General features: G+C 44.7%; 1 protein-coding gene and 3 non-coding genes across 4 annotated transcripts in view; all 4 read left to right on the top strand.

The window, feature by feature from the left end:
* LOC110090644 (uncharacterized) overlaps positions 1-7,578 on the top strand; it is a 28,399-nt gene extending 20,821 nt beyond the window's left edge. The window contains exons 10-15 of the mRNA XM_078386826.1: positions 310-422; positions 813-863; positions 2,102-2,187; positions 3,682-3,808; positions 4,479-4,595; positions 6,366-7,578. Of these exons, the coding sequence (XP_078242952.1) occupies positions 310-422; positions 813-863; positions 2,102-2,187; positions 3,682-3,808; positions 4,479-4,595; positions 6,366-7,432 (1,561 nt within the window). The 3' untranslated portion in view covers positions 7,433-7,578. The remainder of the gene's footprint in view (positions 1-309; positions 423-812; positions 864-2,101; positions 2,188-3,681; positions 3,809-4,478; positions 4,596-6,365) is intronic.
* A 6,689-nt stretch (positions 7,579-14,267) lies between these two features.
* Positions 14,268-14,340, top strand: TRNAV-CAC (transfer RNA valine (anticodon CAC)). The gene has a single exon. It is a non-coding gene; the product is annotated as a tRNA-Val (tRNA).
* Positions 14,341-14,970: 630 nt separating this feature from the next.
* On the top strand, positions 14,971-15,043 carry TRNAV-CAC (transfer RNA valine (anticodon CAC)). The gene has a single exon. It is a non-coding gene; the product is annotated as a tRNA-Val (tRNA).
* A 1,627-nt stretch (positions 15,044-16,670) lies between these two features.
* TRNAV-CAC (transfer RNA valine (anticodon CAC)) lies at positions 16,671-16,743 on the top strand. The gene has a single exon. It is a non-coding gene; the product is annotated as a tRNA-Val (tRNA).
* Positions 16,744-18,814: the final 2,071 nt, after the last annotated feature.

Consider the following 18,814-nt stretch of genomic DNA (forward strand, 5'->3'; position numbering starts at 1 on the left):
TTTCTTAAGAAATGCTGGATAGCTCAGTGGCTTAGGTCTCTGGCTGGAAAGCCGGAGGTTGGGAGTTCGATTCCCCACTGGGCCTCCTTGATAGGGCTGGACTTTTGATGGTCTATACTATACTATACTCTATAGGATCCCTTCCAGCTCTGCAGTTCTACGATTATTATTAGGTATTTGAGGGGAGATATAAATTCTTGTTTGTTGTTCATTTTATCACCACATGAAAGAGCTAACTAGCCAACCAGGAAAAGCTTCATCACAGCCTTAAATGGAACTTTTTTAAAAAAATCCTGTCTCATTTCTCAGCAGGACAAATACAGCATTTCCTATTCAAAGTCGCTTTGCGGAACTGGAAGAGAGAATGAGTCAGTTTTCTGAAAAAAGGACTGTATTGCGGGAAGTGCTGCTGACATTTAAAGGTGAGGGGGAAACCTCTCAGACTCAGGCGTTTTGGTTCTGGCCGGCTCTGCTGGCAGAATGGTGCTGGGCGCTGTGAGCAGCCAGCTCTGCTCTCAGCTTGTTCACCCTTTTCAAGATTTTCAGGATGACAATGAGGATGGGTGGCCGTTGCAAGGTGGATGATGATGACAAGAGAGCGAGGCAACTCAGAGGTGCCAGTGGCTGCTTTTCTCCTTGCATCAGGCAGCGGGAGAGCTTGGGCCGCGGCGGCCTCTTGCCAAACCACCCACTGTAACCTGAAAAACATGATGCACACACACATGTCCCCGTTACACAAACACACCTGCAGAGGCAAAACAAAAGCATTTTTTTTAAAAAAAATCTTTCTTATTTCCTCCTCCCAATCTCAGAAATTTTGGAGCTGGAACTGGGACACAGTGCAAGCCCAACTTTCTTATCAGGTAAGAAAATGCAAATATTTCTCAACGGGACAGAGCCATGCTGATTTATGCGAGTGACAAATGTTTTATAACATTATGGAAAACGGTGGTCATCTTTCAAGGGTCCCACGGCATGTGTAGGGCCCCCTACATCAGTGGCTTCCAACCTTGCGTCACCCGGATGTTCTTGGACTGCAAATCCCAGAAATCCTGGCCAGCAAAACTAGTGGTAAAGGCTTCTGGGAGTGGTGGTTGTGGGTTTTTCCGGTTGTTTGGCCGCATTCTGGAGGTTTTCTCTTCCTAACATTTTGTCAGTCTCTGTGGCCGGCATCTGCAGAGGACAGGAGCTAGAATTCTGTTTTATGTTCTGGGAGTTTTAGTACAAGAACACCTGGGGACTCCCGGTTGGGAAGCACTGCCCTACATAAAATGTACAAATAATATTTTGGGGCACTAAAGGATTTTTCACAAAAAAAGAGACTTTTTTATAAGAAACAAAAAAATGGAGACAGGGATCCTGGGGTGGATGTAGCCCCCGAAGATCAAACAATGGCTATTTGCAGCCCCTGGATCTGTGGAGGTCCTCCACCCTGATGTAAAGCTTAACTTACTATTGGCAACAATTGTTAAATCTTGTCCAAAGATGGGTTTTGAGAAAGAAATCCAAAAAGTAACATTCCCAGGTTCTGGAATTTCTGTTTGGTGTTCGTAATGTACTTCTTGCCCGTTCTGAGAAGCAAACAGCCTAATTTCAGAGACAGATGGCCTCTGACAGATGGATGATGAAAGCCAAAACAAAACAAAAAGTGGCACTTCGTTGCACCTTTCCAGACTAGCAGATTTATTTCAATGAGAGGATTCGTGGATTACACCTCCTCCGGCATGTTGAACTTGTCAGGACTCTGATGGGAAGTGGGAAGGGTGGAGCGCCATCATGTATTTTACCTCAAGAAGCAAAATGTCTTGAGCTATACTTGATTAGCTCAGAGGTGCTTCTTCTTTTTTCCTCAGCACGTCACATGTGTGAGGTGCTGAGGAAAAAGAAAAAGCACTCGAGAGGTACTTGAGAGGTACTTCAAACTTGAGAGGTACTGTGGGTTCCCACATGTGTCTGGGGAAATAGATTGTGATCTGCGAGATCTCACACGGAAATAAATCTGTTCATCTTAAAGGTGCCACAAAACTTTTCTTTTTTTGTGTGTTCTTATTATACAAACCAAGAAATGTTTACCATATGACAAATGTTCTCTCTTCCTTAGGATGCCGAAAAAAGTCCTTCTATTCTAAATTTCTCTGTTCCTGCAGAAGATCTGGAGAGAAAATAGCTTTAATACACCTGACCCAGGTAAAGGAGATCATGTGTTAGCTGGGGAGATAGAAACGATGGTGGGTAATACAAAATGAGAACAAGATGAAGAAAGAGGTGTTGTGGATTTAGTTTTGTGGCAGCTTTTGAGGGATTAGTTCACATGTGCATGCTTCAGAGACATGGGGCAGAATCCAGTTGCTTACATACACTGGTATAAGTGCAGTGAAGTAACCTCAGCAGGGGATTATGTTGGAGTTTTTACAACCTCACATGCTGCCTAGAGAAGGTGTGGTTGGGAGGGACCTTTCTGGGGTGACTGTCAATCTCTCCAGCACTAACCAATTGTTCTCTTTCCCCCCCTTTTTTTGAGTCTGTTGAGGTCAGTTGCTGAAAGGCAGTCATGTTTGTCAGTTTGATCTGTTTAATATGTAAATAATGAAACATTTTATTCATTCTCCTACTGATGTCTCAGAGTGAGTTATTGAAACTGTCAGTGGCAGTTGATGAGAAAAAGGGGTGGACTCTTCTGGAGCTATTCTGCTCTGTGAGCTCCGTGAAAAAATGTCTTGGAAGGTTGAAACATTCTGAAACCAGCTTCTCTGTGTTGCTATTTCTGCTGTCAGATTTGGATCGATTTATTCTCTGACACAGAAACCTAAACAGATTCCAAAGGGAACGTATATTTCTTCCTCTTCCACCCACGAAGACAAAAGCGTTGGCTGTATAATTTCAGAGTTTTGAAATATTAATGTTTATCCATTTGCTTGTTTAAAATATTTTTACTCTGCCTTTCTCCTCAAAAAGGACCCAAGGCAGCTTACATCATTGAAGCATAAGATTTAAAGCTAGAAACATTGAGTATACCAAGGTAGCTTATCTCAGTAAAAGACAATATTTGAAGCTAAAAATAATGAGTATACAAAGGAGGCTTATATCATTAAAAGACAGCATTTATAGCTAAAAACAATAAATATACAAATATTAAAAAGGAACAAACAAATGCCACTCTGAGTACAGTAAACATTAGCAATACTAAAAATGAAGTAAGAGCAGTGAGTGAGGCATAAAATCATGTTTTATGCAATATATTAAGGAAATGTTATGTAGCTAATTTTTAAATGAAGTTTAAAAATCGGCTAATTAAATTAAAATGAATTGACTTCTAAATCCAATTAAAATTAGTTTGCCCATTTATAGTTCCACTCCACCGCCTCTGTCATCTGCTCAAACTTTATCAATCAAGCGGCACAGCTGAAGGCACCTAAGGAGCTAAGTTACAGATGGGACGGGAAGTAGGAGGAGTGGGGCACCATCTTCTCCTTTACCTCTGGCAGCAAAATGTCTTGAGCCGCACCTCATGGGCTTCAAAATCTTTCCTCTTCTTCATGGCGTTTCCCAGGCCTCTCAGGTTTTGAGAGCTGACCTTGGTTCTCGTGTTCATGAGCCCTTATCTAAATTAAGACCAGGCAGCTTCTTTCTGTACTGAATGAGATTTGTGTGTGTGTGTGTTTTGTTTTTGTCTCCTTTCAGGAGCCAGTGTCCTTTGAACAGGTGGCTGTGCACTTCACAGAAGGGGAGTGGGCACTCCTGAACCCTCACCAGCGAGCCTTGCATAGGGACGTGATGCAGGAGAATTACGAAAATGTGAATTCCCTGGGTAAGAATGGCTCCCTCTGACATTTTAGCATGGGTGCATCTTATCATATTCTGCTGATCTCAGTTTGACATTATAACATTTCTCTCCTCCTTGTACTGTACCTTCCAGAGATTTTAGACTACATATTCCATAATTTTCCTTTCTGGGAGTTCTAACTGAGAGCCAGACATCTGACAGACATCTAAATGTGGCTCGCCTGGAAAACAGGCCTCAATGGGGAAGGCTTTGAGGCTGAACTTAGTCTAGCTCAGTGGTTCTTAACCTTGGGTGACTCAGGTGTTTTTGAACTGCAACTCCCAGAAACCCCAGCCAGCACAGCTGGTAGTAAAGGCTTCTGGGAGTTGCAGTCCAAAAACACCTGAGTAACCCAAGGTTAAGAACCACTGGTCTAATTGCACCCGAGCTTCCTGTTCCTGTGCTAGCTGGGAGCTTTCTTTCTGAACAGGAAGCTAGGCCGAGCTAGGCCGAGCTTAGCCTCAAAGCCATGTAATTGAGGCCTTTCTCCAGGTGAGCCTTCCACCATAGAAAGGTGTTCGGTTTGTAGTGCAAAGAAATCAAAAAAATCCCATCCCTATTTTCTTTTCTTTTTTTAATGTAGAACGGTTCAGCAAAAATTCAGCATTAAATTACAAGGCTTCTTTCACTCTCTCCGATTTCACTTTTGCACCAGTTCTTTCCATCGCCGCTTCCGATACGAACTGCACTGATGAAGGAGACAAGGGAACCCGCTTGATCCCCTCCTCCCAGGGCTCTCCAGAAGGGAAAGATTGTCACATTCCCAAGAGAGGTAGGATAAACAACAATGTGAATCAGGCTGGCACTGTCTCCTTCCGACTGCACAAGTTCCAGACCTCCATGGGATGCACACATCCATTCCTGGACCATGGAGGGCCCCCCCCCACCTGCGCTGCTTTTGAGACCCTCTTGTTCCCATATACGTTCTGGGCGGCCACATGTTTCTCAGACCTAGTCTAGGTGGAGCTCCTGGGCCCCAGAGTCTTTTCCCCTGTTTTGTCATCTGAAGACAATTAAAACTAGGGGAATTGTACCGATGACATTGTCAGGATTGGATAAAGGATCTGCTGAGATCCCAAGCAAATTTAATAGGCACTATAGTGTTATCTATAATATAGTATTATCCATAATACCTGAAAAGGGACGTGGTGGCGCTGCTGGTTAACCTGCAGAAACCTCTGTGCTGCGAGGTCAGAAGACCAGCAGTCATAAGATCGAATCCATGCAAAGGAGTGAGCTCCCGTCGCTTGTCCCAGCTCCTGCCAACCTAGCCATTCGAAAGCATGTAAATGTGAGTAGATAAATAGGTACCACCTCGGTGGGAAGGTAATGGCGTGTCTAGTTGTGCTGGCCATGTGACCACGGAAACTGTCTATGGACAAACACTGGCTCTTCGGCTTGTAAATGGGGATGAGCACCGCCCCCTAGAGTCGGACACGACTGGACCTTTACCTGAACCTTTACTATAGCATTACAGTATTTAAAAAAAATGGGTACTGATCTGCAAATTCATTTTCTGTGTTTACAATTGGATACTGCTAAGTTGCAGCTTAATTAGCCTGTGCATACATCCAGCACTGGGTCTTGGATTAAAAATGTGCAATCTCCACCCTGAGTTATGGCTGCTCCTCTAAAAGGCAGTCCTGTATCATGACAAAGGAAAAACAATTCATTTGTATCTATGTCGCATATACCAGGGGTAGGCTGTTTTGTGTGGCAGCCTCTGAATTCACGAACAGCAACTGTTCCCCCACTTCCTTACCACTACCACACCTGAAAATCCAACCAGGAACTCCTTCCTTAGCAGTGAGAAACCACGATGAGTTACGCCGCTTGCCTTCTTGCATGCGTACCTATCTGGCAAGATTTTGGCCCCTGAAATGGAGCACAGCCCTCTGCATCTTTAGCCAGGAAAAAAAAAGAATCCTACAGTGTTCAGAGGGATTTATTCACCAAGCCTTGATTTTAGAATCGGTACAGTGGGGTCTTGACTTGAGAACTTAATCCGTATTGGAAGGCGGTTCTCAAGTCAAAAAGTTCTCAAGTCAAATCTGCATTTCCCATAGGAATGCATTGAAAACCATTTGATCCGTATCTGCTCTTTTCCGTCCATAGAAACTAATGGGAAGCTGCTATTCCGCCTTCAACCACTAGAGGGGGATATTTTGTTTCTTTTTTTCTTAGGTCAAGAAAGGTTCAGGGAAGGCAGGGAAAATACAGTCCAGGCAGTACCAGGCAGTCCGAAGACTATCTCCCAATCCACTCTCTAAATGCTGGGAGGAGTGAGGAAGCAGACAGGCACCCTTTTCACTGGCCAACAGTTAACTGAAAGTTCACATTTTGCACTTTCCCTGCCTCCCACGTGGTTTTTTTTCAGTTCTTAACTCAAATCTAAGTACTTAAGTCAAGTCAATATTTTCCTATGAGAGTGGTTCTTAAGTCAAAATGTTCTTAACTCAAGCCGTTTTTAAGTCAAGACCCCACTGTATTTCATTCACTTTGCTGTCTTCTTCTCCCTTACCTTTACTGTTTCTTATTGTAGCACATGACGACGGGCAGGAGAGTGTAACAGAAATAGAGAAAAATCTCCTGCCAGGAAATTCTAAGGAAAATGGAAGTCAAGAGACCCCCCTGAGGAGGAACGAACAGAGACAGCAACAGGCTCAATCGGGAAGGCAAAGGCCTCACATTCAGCGTAAATCAGAAAGGCAGCAGAAAATTGAGCAAAAGACTAGAGAGGAGAAACACATTTCTTCCCAGGCAGCAGGCCAGGCCCTTGGCAAAGCCATTTTCCAGAAGGAGAGCAGCAAAGACAGAAAACCGAGGGCTTGTCCAAAATGCGGGAAGGTATTTCATCAGAGCGTCCTTCTGCTTAAGCATAAGCGGACCCACACCAGAAAAGAGCCCCACCAGTGTTCGGAGTGTGGGAAGATCTTTAGTGAGCTTTCTCACCTTCGCAAACACCGAAGGACCCACCGGATAGAGAAACGGTTCGCATGCGTGGACTGTGGGAAGGTTTTCCATCGGAGCTCCCACCTGGCGTCACACCGAGGGATCCACGCAGGGCTCAAGCCACATTCGTGCTCCGCCTGCGGGAAAAGCTTCCGTCGGGGGCCGGACCTTAGAAGACACCAGCAAATACACACGGGGGAGAAACTGCACAGATGCTTGGACTGCGGGAAAAGCTTCGGCTTGAGCTCCAGCCTTATTAAACACCAAAGGATCCATACGGGGGAGAAGCCGTACAGATGCACCCACTGTAGGAAAAGCTTCAGTCAGAAATCTCATCTTATTGTCCACAAGAGGACCCATTCGAGGGACAAGCCATTCAAATGTTCTTTCTGCCGGACTGGCTTTACTCAGAAAGCGCACCTCGTCTCCCATCAGAGGACCCACACAGGAGAGAAGCCCTTTAAATGCTCCGACTGCGGGAAAAGCTTCAAACTAAACTCTGCACGCATGAAACACGAAAGAAGCCACGGGGAAGGTTTGGACGCTCAGGCTGTGAGGAAGCTTTCCGTTGGAGCTCCTGCCTCACAAAGCATGGAAAAATCAAAACGGAAATTGAACTATAGAAACGTTCAGAGACAGGGAAATGCTTCAGATTAACTCTTCATTCCCACAAATGTTGCATTTACCTCTTAGAGTTTGGGTTATGTACCTATGAGCTCCTATTTCTCATTACTTGTGAAGCAACTGAGCAGAAACAGTGGTCCAGATTCTGTTGTCTACCATAAACCAAATCCTAATTTTCAGTCTGTTCCTTCCTGGTCCACGAAGCACTGGCACCATGATTTTTGGGGTGCACATGTGCACCCCACCCACCTCAAGCCGGTGTATGTGCGTGTACACACACACATACAAATATACACACACATACACACCAAGAATTTCAGCAGGGATGGCTTCTTTACCAGAAAGGAAAAGAACAGAAGTTACAATTTGTCTTATGCTAAGAAACAGGATTTTGGCCAGTAACTGGGCGCTTTGTCTCCTGTCTTCAATTTTACAAGGGCTACTAGAGCTTAATTTAAAGAAATAAATAGCTGAAGTTTAGAATGTGGATGAGCTACTTTGCTTAAGACACACTGGGTGATGTATCTAAAATCTGTCCCACCCAGGATTTATTTATATATTTGTCTTGGCTGTAGGCTGCCTTTCTCTCAATAAGGGGACTCATATTAGGTAATGTGGCAGCCCTACCTAAATTAGCACATACCTGTTTTTCCTACTGTGTGGGTAGACCCAGATTAACGTTAGGATAGAATTTAGATCAGGGAAATAAGATGGTGATGGCAGAAATGAGTAACTAACCTACTGCCATTGTTCTGTGGCTTAGCAGTATGAGGAAAGACTGAAAATACTCCACGCCCTAGCCAGACTACACCAGAGCACAGGTTGCTGTCCTCTGAAGATGCCGGCCACAGAGACTGGCGATACGTCAGGAAGAACAACCTTCAGAACACGGCCAAAGAGCCCGAAAAACCCACAACAACCAAAGACTGAAAAACCTGGGCATGCTTAGCCTTGAGAAAAGAAGACTATAATAGATACAGAGGAGGGTCAGGATCTGTTCTTGATAGGGTTGCCAAGCGTCAGACAAAAGGAGGACATGTCCTCTTTTTAGCTTAATGCCCTCCCTCTGGCAGTCAAAGATAAAAATCTTTAAATCATGCTTGCCCAGCCCACGGGGAGCCCAGAAAGGCAGTGCGAGTGGAATGTGCCCACCGAGCCAGGCAGGAGCAAGCAGAGTCCGAGCGCATCAATGGGAAGGCGAGCGCCCAGACTGTGTGTTCAAAGTCCCTTTTGGGGACTGCAACTCCCACACTCCCCAGCCTTGAACTTATGACCCCCAGGGGAGGGGAGGCTGTCTTGTTGAGCTTTGCCTGGCGCCACTTTCCCCCTGCCTGCGCCGGAGACTTATTTGGGCCTCCAGATTAGCAAGGTTGCCTCTGAGCCTGTGCAGAGGCCGATCACCTGGGGGATCCCGCAGTCGGGCCAGGGTGGGTTTGGGTACAATTGGCTGTTTAAATAATGTGGGTTTTTTTGGTATTTTGAAAAAAAAGCTTCCATTGAATTTATTTTTATTTTTTAATATGACTGTTTCTTGATCGGTTCACAAAGAGACATTTATTGGCAGCTATTGTAATAAAATTGTATTGATTGCGGGTTTAATCTGGAATGATTCAAATGAAACATTCAATACATCCTCCTCTTTTTTGTCTTTCTATGCCCTCCTTTTGGTACCCATGAATCTGACAAACCTAGTTCTTGATCATCCCAGTGTGCTAGACACGTAATAATGGGCTCAAGCTACAGGAAGCCAAAATTTGGCTGATATCAGGAAAAACTTCTTATCTGTTAGAGCAGTATGAAAATGGAACCAGTGACCTCAGGAGGGGGGTGACTGCTCCAACACTGGAGCCATTCAAGAGAAAATTGGAAACCATCCTGTCAGATCTGCTTTGATTTGGGTTCCTGCATCAAAGGGAGGGTTGGGTCAGATGGCCTTATGAGCCCCTTCCAATTTCATTATTTTATGATTACTGTATGTTGTAGAGTCTCTCCGTGGTTTTTTAAATTTAGAATTAAAACATCAGGAGTCTTGACTGTGGAATTCCTACACCCTCAGGGCAAAAGTAGATGTGTGAGCGTGGCAGGCCCGTTGACCTGACAATTATTTTGAACATAAGAACAAGATGAGACTATTGGTGTGACTCGCTCAGTGGCGCTACTGTGTCTGAAGGACAACTCCCATAATCCTTTGCTATCAGCTATGGTCACCAGGGCTTAAGGGCGATAAAGTCCATAAATAGCCAAAATACCAAGAGTTCTCGATCTTTGCCCTACACCAGTGGTTCCCAACCTTGAGTCCCCCCCCCCGGTGTTCTCGGACTGCAACTCCCAGAAGCCTTCACCACCAGCTGTGCTGGCCGGGATTTCTGGGAGTTGTAGTCCAGGAACATCTGGGTGACTCAAATTTGGAAACCACTGCCTTACACTGACTGGAAAAGCCTCTCAGGATCTTGGGCAACAGCGGCCTTTCAGGCAGAAGGTGCTATGTGCCTCAATCGGGAGATGCGGTGGGGTGAGGTGGGGGAACAATGCCAGAATGAAAGCGAGGATAAAGCAGTGTGGGCCATGTAGTCTCTTCTACATCTGCTCAGCTGCCCTCTAGTTCAGTGGAGAGCAGATACAGCCCTGCTCACCAGTGTTGAGGCAAGATGGTTCTAACCATGGAATGGGGAGCACCTTCTTTTTTTACCTCAGATAGCAAAATGTCTTGGGCGGACTCTGCGAGTCAGAGATGCTGGTCCAGCCCTATCTGGAGAGGTCAGGAATGTGTGCCTGATAAATGCACGAGGCACACTTATCTCCTCACTATACTGTGTGTTTACTCTTGATGTTTTCTGACTGGCAGCATCTCTCTAGGTCGGTTTCAGACAAGAGCCTTTCAGAGTCTTCCTTGGAGTTGCCGGGGATTGAACTAGGGACCCCCTGGGTGCAAAAGAAGCGAACTCCTTCTAGTACAGCCATTCGTTTTTTTGCTCTGTCCCCCAGCACTCTTTTTGCATCCGAGTGTTTTGGGTTTTTTTTGTATGGTGCGGTGTTTTTTGGTTTTTGTTTTGTAATGCTGGTATTCCATAAATAGATTTCCGGATTTTTCTGTGTGGCGAGGCGAGTCAAAGCCATCCCTCGCTGGAGCGCCATCCCTCCTCGGTCAAGGGATGGGGACTGATGAGAGCAGTGAAATACAGCCAGTTCAAGAAGGGGGAGGGAAAATGAACACTTAAAGACACATGAGAAGGAGTCTTTCGTACAGAATATGAGTGGAATGGGAATACAAGAGGAGGAGACCAAGAAGGCAGGAAAGACAGGTAGGAGGGAGAAGGAGGGAGAGGTGGGACAAGGAGAAGTGATGAAGAGAGAGGAACCATTACCTCCAGGTTGGGAATGGATTTGTTCAAAGGATCCGTGGACTGACAAATGGGAAAAGAAGAAGAGTGCCGAGGGAGGAAGCTGACTACCGAAGAAGGTCTGCTATTCATATCCAACCTTCATATTGGGGAGAAACTGAGGCTACAGAGTGGAGGAGGAAGATTAGAGAGGAGAGGGAAAAGGTAGAAGAGGAGAGACGTAAGAGAAGTGAATGGCTAGCTCTGGGGAAGAGGATGGAGGAGTGGAGAAAGTCTGGGAGATGCTGGATCGGCCCGGGGGATACCAAGTGGGACGACCACCTGTGCCCCTTGCTTTCGGATCCGTCAGCCGCCCCGTTTAAGAGGCTGGACCCCACTTGAACAACCAGGACCCTGGAACGCCAGTTATGGAAACCTTTTTGTTTTGGACGATTGAAAGCCCCTCTCTGCCCTGTTGGCAGAAGGAGAGAAAGACTCAAGAGTTTGTTAAGGACACTAGTTTATTTGTTAACAATAGAATAAATGTTCCACTGTTGAAGAAGCATTCTACCTCTGAGATAATTATAACTAAAACAGGTGGCAACACTGAGCTTTATATCAAACCCTCACATTCTGCTTTTATGGAGTTCTCAATGCTGACTGCTTTAGAAATTGTAAACCATGTATATTTTATGAGCTGGTCACCTGACCGTAATAAATAAATAAATAAATAAATCAAAATATATATGCCTGCATATAATTATTCATTTTAATGCAGAGATGGCTTACAGATGCTGGAGTGAAATAATGGACGTGGCCTCTCTTCCTATGGTTGTTTTTGAATTCTGTAGAATTGATTTCAATTCAGTAAATGTTTGAATGAGAGAAAAAGAAGACTCATCATCATGTAGGTTATTGCTCTGCTAATTGTTAGTGTAGCTAATATTTTATTTGTTTGCTTCTTGTGTTCTTATACTGTAATGACATGTTTATCGCTGCATGTGTGCTAGCCTGTTTGCTACCTTAGGTATTTCTGGCTAAATAGGCAGGATGTCAGTATGGTAGACTTATATATTTTTAAAACAATTTAGTGTTGTTGTTTCCTACCCTCATTAAAAACAGATATATTAGTGGAACCTACAAAACTCTTAAAAAGAAATGTGTTTTCCATGAACAGCAGTTCCCACGTTAACTTTTAAAAACTACTCCTTCAGACCTTTTCTTAAAAAAACTAAATTTGGAACAGAAAGTGTACATATTGTTTCGTTAGAGCAATGATGAGCAGCTCTGCCCCCCCCCCCCCGTGGTTTTTGGCTTGAAGGGAAATGTAATCCAATTTATTTTATTTTATTTTTTATTTTTTGCAGGGCCCTCAGTAGCACTTGGACAAGTGCCACGTAATGATGATTTTAAGGGGCTGGTCCTTTTTCTTGCAATCATCACCATCATCATCATCTTAGAACTGCAGAGCTGGCAAAAACCTAATGGATCATGGAGTCTAGCCCTTCCCAAGGAGGCCCAGTGGGGAACTGAACTTCCAAACCTTTGGCTTTGAGGCCTGTGTTTTCTTTGCTAAGGGTTCTACTAAAATCTAGTTTGAGTCTGCTCCGATATCATCACCAGGAGAAAGGTGGCATAAAAACTATGAAAACAACAACTGGTAGCCTTTTATCATCTGTGAAATCCTCTTATCCCCTTAAAAACGTGTAAACCTGTAATGGATTTGTGTATTCTGTGATTTCCCATTTTCTTTAACGCTCTGCCCGAAGAACTCTGCTAACCTCAGAAGCTTGCTGACTCTCTGTGTGTGTGTGTGTGTGTGTGTGTGAGAGAGAGAGAGAGAGAGAGAGAAAGTCAGTTGTAATAAAGGCATCGTTTGTGTTTTTTATACTTTGGTTTCATTACACAAGAACAGTCTTCCCCAACTTGGCAGGGAAAGTGGGTGTCATCGTTCAGGATGACACCAGGGTGGGGAAGGCTGTATTATGGGATGGGAGGTAAGGGGTTAATGTTTTGATCACCTGGAACAGTGCTAAGGAGATCCTCAGACATCTCTGCTTCTGTGGGGTTTGACTGGTGGTGGGGTGTGTGTGTGTGTGTCTGTGCTTCCTGTAATAACCATGCTTTTTATAGCTGCTCCTTTCTGTCTCTCAGCTCATAATGCATTCTTTATACCTTAGAGGTTAACCTTGAGGGTCCCACTGGATTCTTCATCCCCCCCCCCCAAATTTGGCAATCTTCCTGCTTGAGCCTTTTTGTCTTATAAACATGAATATTTTCCTTGCATCCACTACTATTTCTCCTGCATCACCACTCCCAGAATCATTTGGTTTCCAACCCTCTGGGAATCACCTTTCTCCAGCTAGTCTAACCCTACCACTTTCAGGGTGGGATGACTCCTGCTGGTGCCATTGTCAGCCAGACCATTTCCTAGAAAGGGGCAAGGTGTGGGAGGGGGCGCTCCACTTTTCAACCCCTTCTAAATTCCTGCCCACTCTAGGAATCTCAGGCCGAGCTTTTTATACCTTTAACTCTTTCTTCCCAAGGACTTGTTAGGTGACAAACGGAGCCCTTGTCTGGCTTTTTGCTCCTGTTTTTAGTCTTTCCGACACCCCCCCCACACACAAATCCTCCCTAAAGTTAAAAAGCTTCTATTTAAATTTCTTTTCCTACCATAACTCCTGGGATCTCCTAATTAATACACCCACAGATCAGGCTGGTGGTGAGTTCCACCTCGCCCCTTTCTTCCCCCCCCCCCAGCATTTTCCTTCCATAGGGTGGGCAGAATTGCTTACATCTCCAGGTTACATGAAAGCTACACCGATCCGATTTCTGCCTGCACAGTAAGAGTCAGAAGGAAAAGTTAGCAACCTTATTGGGCCTCTGCACCAACATCAGTATCTATATGGATCCTTCCCTTCCTCCTCCTCACTGCCACATAAAGTCCAGCCACGTACACTTGTGTGTGTGTGTGTGTGTGTGTGTGTGTAAATGTAGTTTCCTGCAACAAACTCTCCAAAAAAAAAAAAACCCAAAATTTCTGGATTTTTATCTGTGCCCCCAGAACAGGTACTGTACATTAGATGACTATGGGATGGAGGGGATGGCCTTGCCACCAATGTAAGCCTTACAATTCTCCCTTTATTTAGGTACAAGGGACTCGATCCAGATCGTGACCCCCTTCATCTTGCTTTCTTGCAAACAAAAGAGGAGATCAAAACCTGTAGACGCCCCCTTCTTCTCCTTTCGACTACAAATCCCAGAACTCTTTGGGAGTTGTAGTTCCCCCCCCCAAAAAAAAAAAGGGAAAGAAAAATGATAGCACAAGTTTTAAAAAGATGGGAGGGGTTGCTTCTCGTGTAAACGCCACCCACCGCTTGCCTTCTTCCGAGTCACGCTCCCGGTCTCCAGCCGCCTTCTGGGAGGGCTGGATTCCGATCGCTTCCCTCCTGATCTCTTTGCTAATCCAATTTCCACCTTCTGAGCTGGACCCCAGTCAATGGGCGTGGAAAAGGGCAGGGTTAGGCGGCTGTAGCGAACGTGCAGATGTTTCTGTAGTGTAGTGGTTATCACGTTCGCCTCACACGCGAAAGGTCCCCGGTTCGAAACCGGGCAGAAACATCACGGTTATTATGCTTGGGTGTGCTTTTTTTCCCCCCTCTGCTCAACTGCCTTTGATAGCCAGATCCCAGAATGCATCTTAAATTTTGATGAAAGGCGGCACTAAATCTATTTGCTGCATGAGTATTAAATAGAAATGGGGTTCTGTTGAATCATGAGAATAAAACAAAATCTACGGTGGCCAATCAAGTGAATAAAATCTGTTAATATCTGAAAATATATTTTTCCTCTGGCTATCGAGATCACTCTGTTTTTCATCAGTAACATAATCAGAGGTCTCTCTCAAAGGCCAGCCGTTCTTGGCTTAAGGGGATTTGAACCTGTGAAGTATACAGGATGAGCTCATGCAAGCAAATGCACCTGTATCAAGCAGATCCTAGGAGGCACAGAGAGATATGGACCAGGTATTCTGGGCAGGAAGGTGCAAGAGGGGTGCCCACAGGAATAGCAGTGGCCAGGATCCGACCAGAGTTTGCATTTCTTTTTTGACACCTTCTCCGGGATTTCCTTAGAAAAATTAATAGGGTATTTTTCTCTCACCCCTGTAGATCAGCGGCTTTCTTTGTGGCTGGATGGCCACCAGTGGGCGTGGAAATGGACAGCCTCACTAGAAGCCACCAGCAGGCAGATGTTTCTGTAGTGTAGTGGTTATCACGTTCGCCTCACACACGAAAGGTCCCCGGTTCGAAACCGGGCAGAAACATACCTTTCAGGGTTTTTTGTAAACTTGACTGCCTGTAGCAGCCAGACTCCTAAATGGATTTCCTTGAAGGCAATTTATCATTATGTGTCATCAAGTCCCTATGGTTGATCTTATGAATAAGCCATCTCTGTCTTGCTCCTGAAGTCAAACTGTGGTTTCTTTTGGAGAGTGAGTCCATCTCATAATTGGTCATCCTCTTTTCCTGCTGCCTTCAACTTTTCCCAGCACACTGTTTAATAAATAGAAACCCAACTGTGTTGATGTGTAAGAATAAAAAAAAATCTGTTGTGGGTGATCTTTTTATTAAAATGAAGTAAATTGGGGGGGGGAGCTCTATTCAGATACTGGAGTGATTCTGCTGTGCTGTGCAACAAAATGGCACGAAAATATGTTTTTAAACATACAGTCTCCCTCCAGCAGGAGTTCTATGGGGATTTCAACTTGGAGTGAAGCAGATAAAGCCCATGGAAACAACACTGGTTCTCTTTCTGTGCACCAGTTTCTAGGAGCTACAGAGCTATGGAGACAGAACTCTGGGCAGGAAGAATTGAAACAAGAGAATTCCACCAGAAGCAACAGTGGCCACGATCCTATCTGATATATGTAACACGTGGTGTCTAATTGCAACTGGCTGAGGAAATGGCTAGTTGCGTTCTTGGTACACTGAAAACTCTCCTTCTCTCTTGATCTTTTATGTCCTCCTCCCACCTCATCAAAAACTGGTAGGGTTTTGTTTTTATTATTTATTTATTTATTTATTTATTTAATTTATATGCCGCCCACACTACCAAAAGGTCTCTGGGCGGCTCATCCTCCTCCTTTCCCTTTCCTTCCTCTACCACAGTGGTTCTTAACCTTTTTGAAAGAAACGCCCCCTTGAGCTATTGAGGAAGTTATCATCGCCCCCCAACCTTAGGTGATGATATCCTTCCTACCTACCTACCTACCTACCTACCTACCTACCTACCTACCTACCTACCTACCTACCTACCTACCTACCTACCTAGTCTCCCTCCCCACCCGGGTACGAGGCAGTGCTTCACGGGGCAAGGATGAGGACCCAAGAGACCCTTTCCTTCCACCTAAAGGAGAAAGGCGAGACGTGGCAGGTAGAAAGAGCTGGATCATCTGACGGCAGCAGCAGCACCGGATCTACTGCCAGCATTGCAGCTGCAGTCGCCTTCACAGGTTTGGCTCGCTCCAGCGCCCCCCTACTGCCCCCCTTCTGTTCTTTCGCCCCCACACTGCCCCTTTTCATTCTACCGCCCCCCTGAAAAATGAAATCGCCCCCTGGGGGGCATTACTGCCCACGTTAAGAACCACTGCTCTACCAGACAGACTTCTATTTTTACTTCTTTCTCCTTTAATTCCTTCCCATAATTCTCCTCTACAACCAATCCTTCCTTTTCTTTTCTCTCTCTCCCTCTTTCTCCGACGCTTTTATTTGAGGGGGCGGCTCAGTCTCATTTTTTCTCTCTCTCTCTTCCCTATTTCTCCTTCCCATGCCTCCAGCACTGGAGGACTCACCACCTCACAAGGTGTAACTAAGTTCCTTCCTGTGTGGTTGGACTCCCATGAGTGGGCTTGGAAATGGGCAGGCTCAGTCAGAGGGAGGAAGTGTGCAGATGTTTCTGTAGTGTAGTGGCTATCACGTTCACCTCACACGCGAAAGGTCCCCGGTTCGAAACCGGGCAGAAACATTAACATTATACTTTTCTGTTTTTCACCCTCAATTGTCTGAAGATTGTTGTATAGCTTCACTAGGTTTTATGGTAACAATCCATTGTTGAAGAGGTCTGTGTTAACATGAGTTACTGGGACAACCAAGTTCATCTAGATGCACAAAGTCATAGTATCATGATCATTTATAGCTGGGCATACAGATTTGATATAAATCCATACATATGCCCCCAAATTATACCTAATAACAGAAATCTCATCTGAAACATCACCAGGCTGGTACCTATGCATTTCTATCGCAATTCCCATTTGTTCACTTCCCTGCATGTGTATACATGTCTGTCTACTGATGTTACACTCCATGCATTTAAAGAAGTGGGCTGCAATCCACCAAATAAAGAGTGCCAGCCTCAGAGTTGCCAAAAGACTCTTTGCCATTAAAGTTTCGTTTCCTTGGGAGGAGATGGAAGGTCTGGAGAATTACAGGATCTTGATAAGCTTTACTTTATTTACAAATATATACAGAGACGCTAAGAGCAAGTGAACAGACGATCCTATAAGGTGATAGATCTGCTACTCCGTGTCAGATATCCATTGACTGAAATCTGGTAGTTAAATTTCAACTCGAGTAGTGTCACCAATGGCACTTACTTCCTTTGCCAGCACCATGTCTAGCCCTCCTGGAAGCCACCCACACCAGGAAAGTCTGGGCTGTGTGGCTCAGTGGTATGTTTTCATTCAACTTTAAGTTTGTTTTTATTTAACTTCAGGGAAGACATTTGCTTCTCTGGATCTATTTTCATGAAAGTGGATTCTTGGCCACTAAGTGTATCATATAAAACATCCATTTGTTTTCCAAATTCCAAAGACCAAAGTTCTTCAGCATTACACTAGCTGGATAAAAGCAGTAACCACAACCCCCCCCAAAATGCAAATCTATGGCTAAAACCCAGTTTTAGATTCCAACTAGGGTAGGCCCACAAAATGAGTGGAGATTTGCTGAGTCATTTCCTCCATAAGTTCCACTGATTCAATAGTTGGCTTCCAGTTGTGATTTGCTACCAGATTTCAGCCAATAAATACCATCTGGTTTTTTTTCTTCCCAAAATTGTATTAGTTAAAACTTAAGAACAAAGAGACACAACAGCTGAGAAGGAAATACAATAGATCTAGAAAAATAATATTTACCAAAGCGGGGGGAAGGGAAAACTCTATACACATCATTCTATGAAAGTCTTCCAAACAGGTAAACATATACTCATTTGTAGTGGCTGTATTCATGACATGTGTTTGTTGTTGTTGTTGTTGTTGTTGTTGTTGTTGTTGTTGTTGTTGTTGTTGTTGTTGTTGTTGTTGTTGTTGTTGTTGTTGTTGTTGTTGTTGTTATCTTAGAACTACAGAGCTGGAAGGGACCCTATGGATCATCATGTCCAGCCCCTGTCAGGGAAGCACAGTGAGGAATTGAACTCCCAACCTTTGATTTTGCAGCTAGAGACCTAAGCCACTGAGCTATTGCTAGTGTTCTAATGTCTTCTATCCATTGAATTACACAGGGCAGATGTTTATCTTTCCAGTCTGTTGGCAACAGTAAGGGCATGGAGAGGTTGACCGGTGGTTAATCTCCAGGAAGCAGGCAGATAATTTAGTAGTAGTACATAAACAGAAGGGGAAGATATGGAGGCAGTGACAGATTTCACTTTCTTGGGCTCCATGATCACTGCAGATGGAGACAGCAGCCACGAAATTAAAAGACGCCTGCTTCTTGGGAGGAAAGCGATGACAAACCTTGACAGCATCCTAAAAAGCAGAGACATCACCTTGCCAACAAAAGTCCGCATAGTCAAAGCTATGTTTTTTTCTGTTGTGATGTATGGAAGGGAGAGCTGGACCATAAAGAAAGCAGACCGCCAAAGAATCGATGCCTTTGAATTGTGGTGTTGGAGGAGGCTCTTGAGAGTCCCCTGGACTCCAAAAGGAGATCAAACCTATCCATTCTAAAGGAAATCAACTCTGAGTGCTCACTGGAAGGACAGATCCTGAAGCTGAGGCTCCAGTACTTTGGCCATCTCATGAGAAGAGAAGACTCCCTGG

This window comes from Pogona vitticeps, chromosome 2 (assembly GCF_051106095.1).
Source record: "Pogona vitticeps strain Pit_001003342236 chromosome 2, PviZW2.1, whole genome shotgun sequence".
NCBI classification, from domain to species: domain Eukaryota; kingdom Metazoa; phylum Chordata; class Lepidosauria; order Squamata; family Agamidae; genus Pogona; species Pogona vitticeps.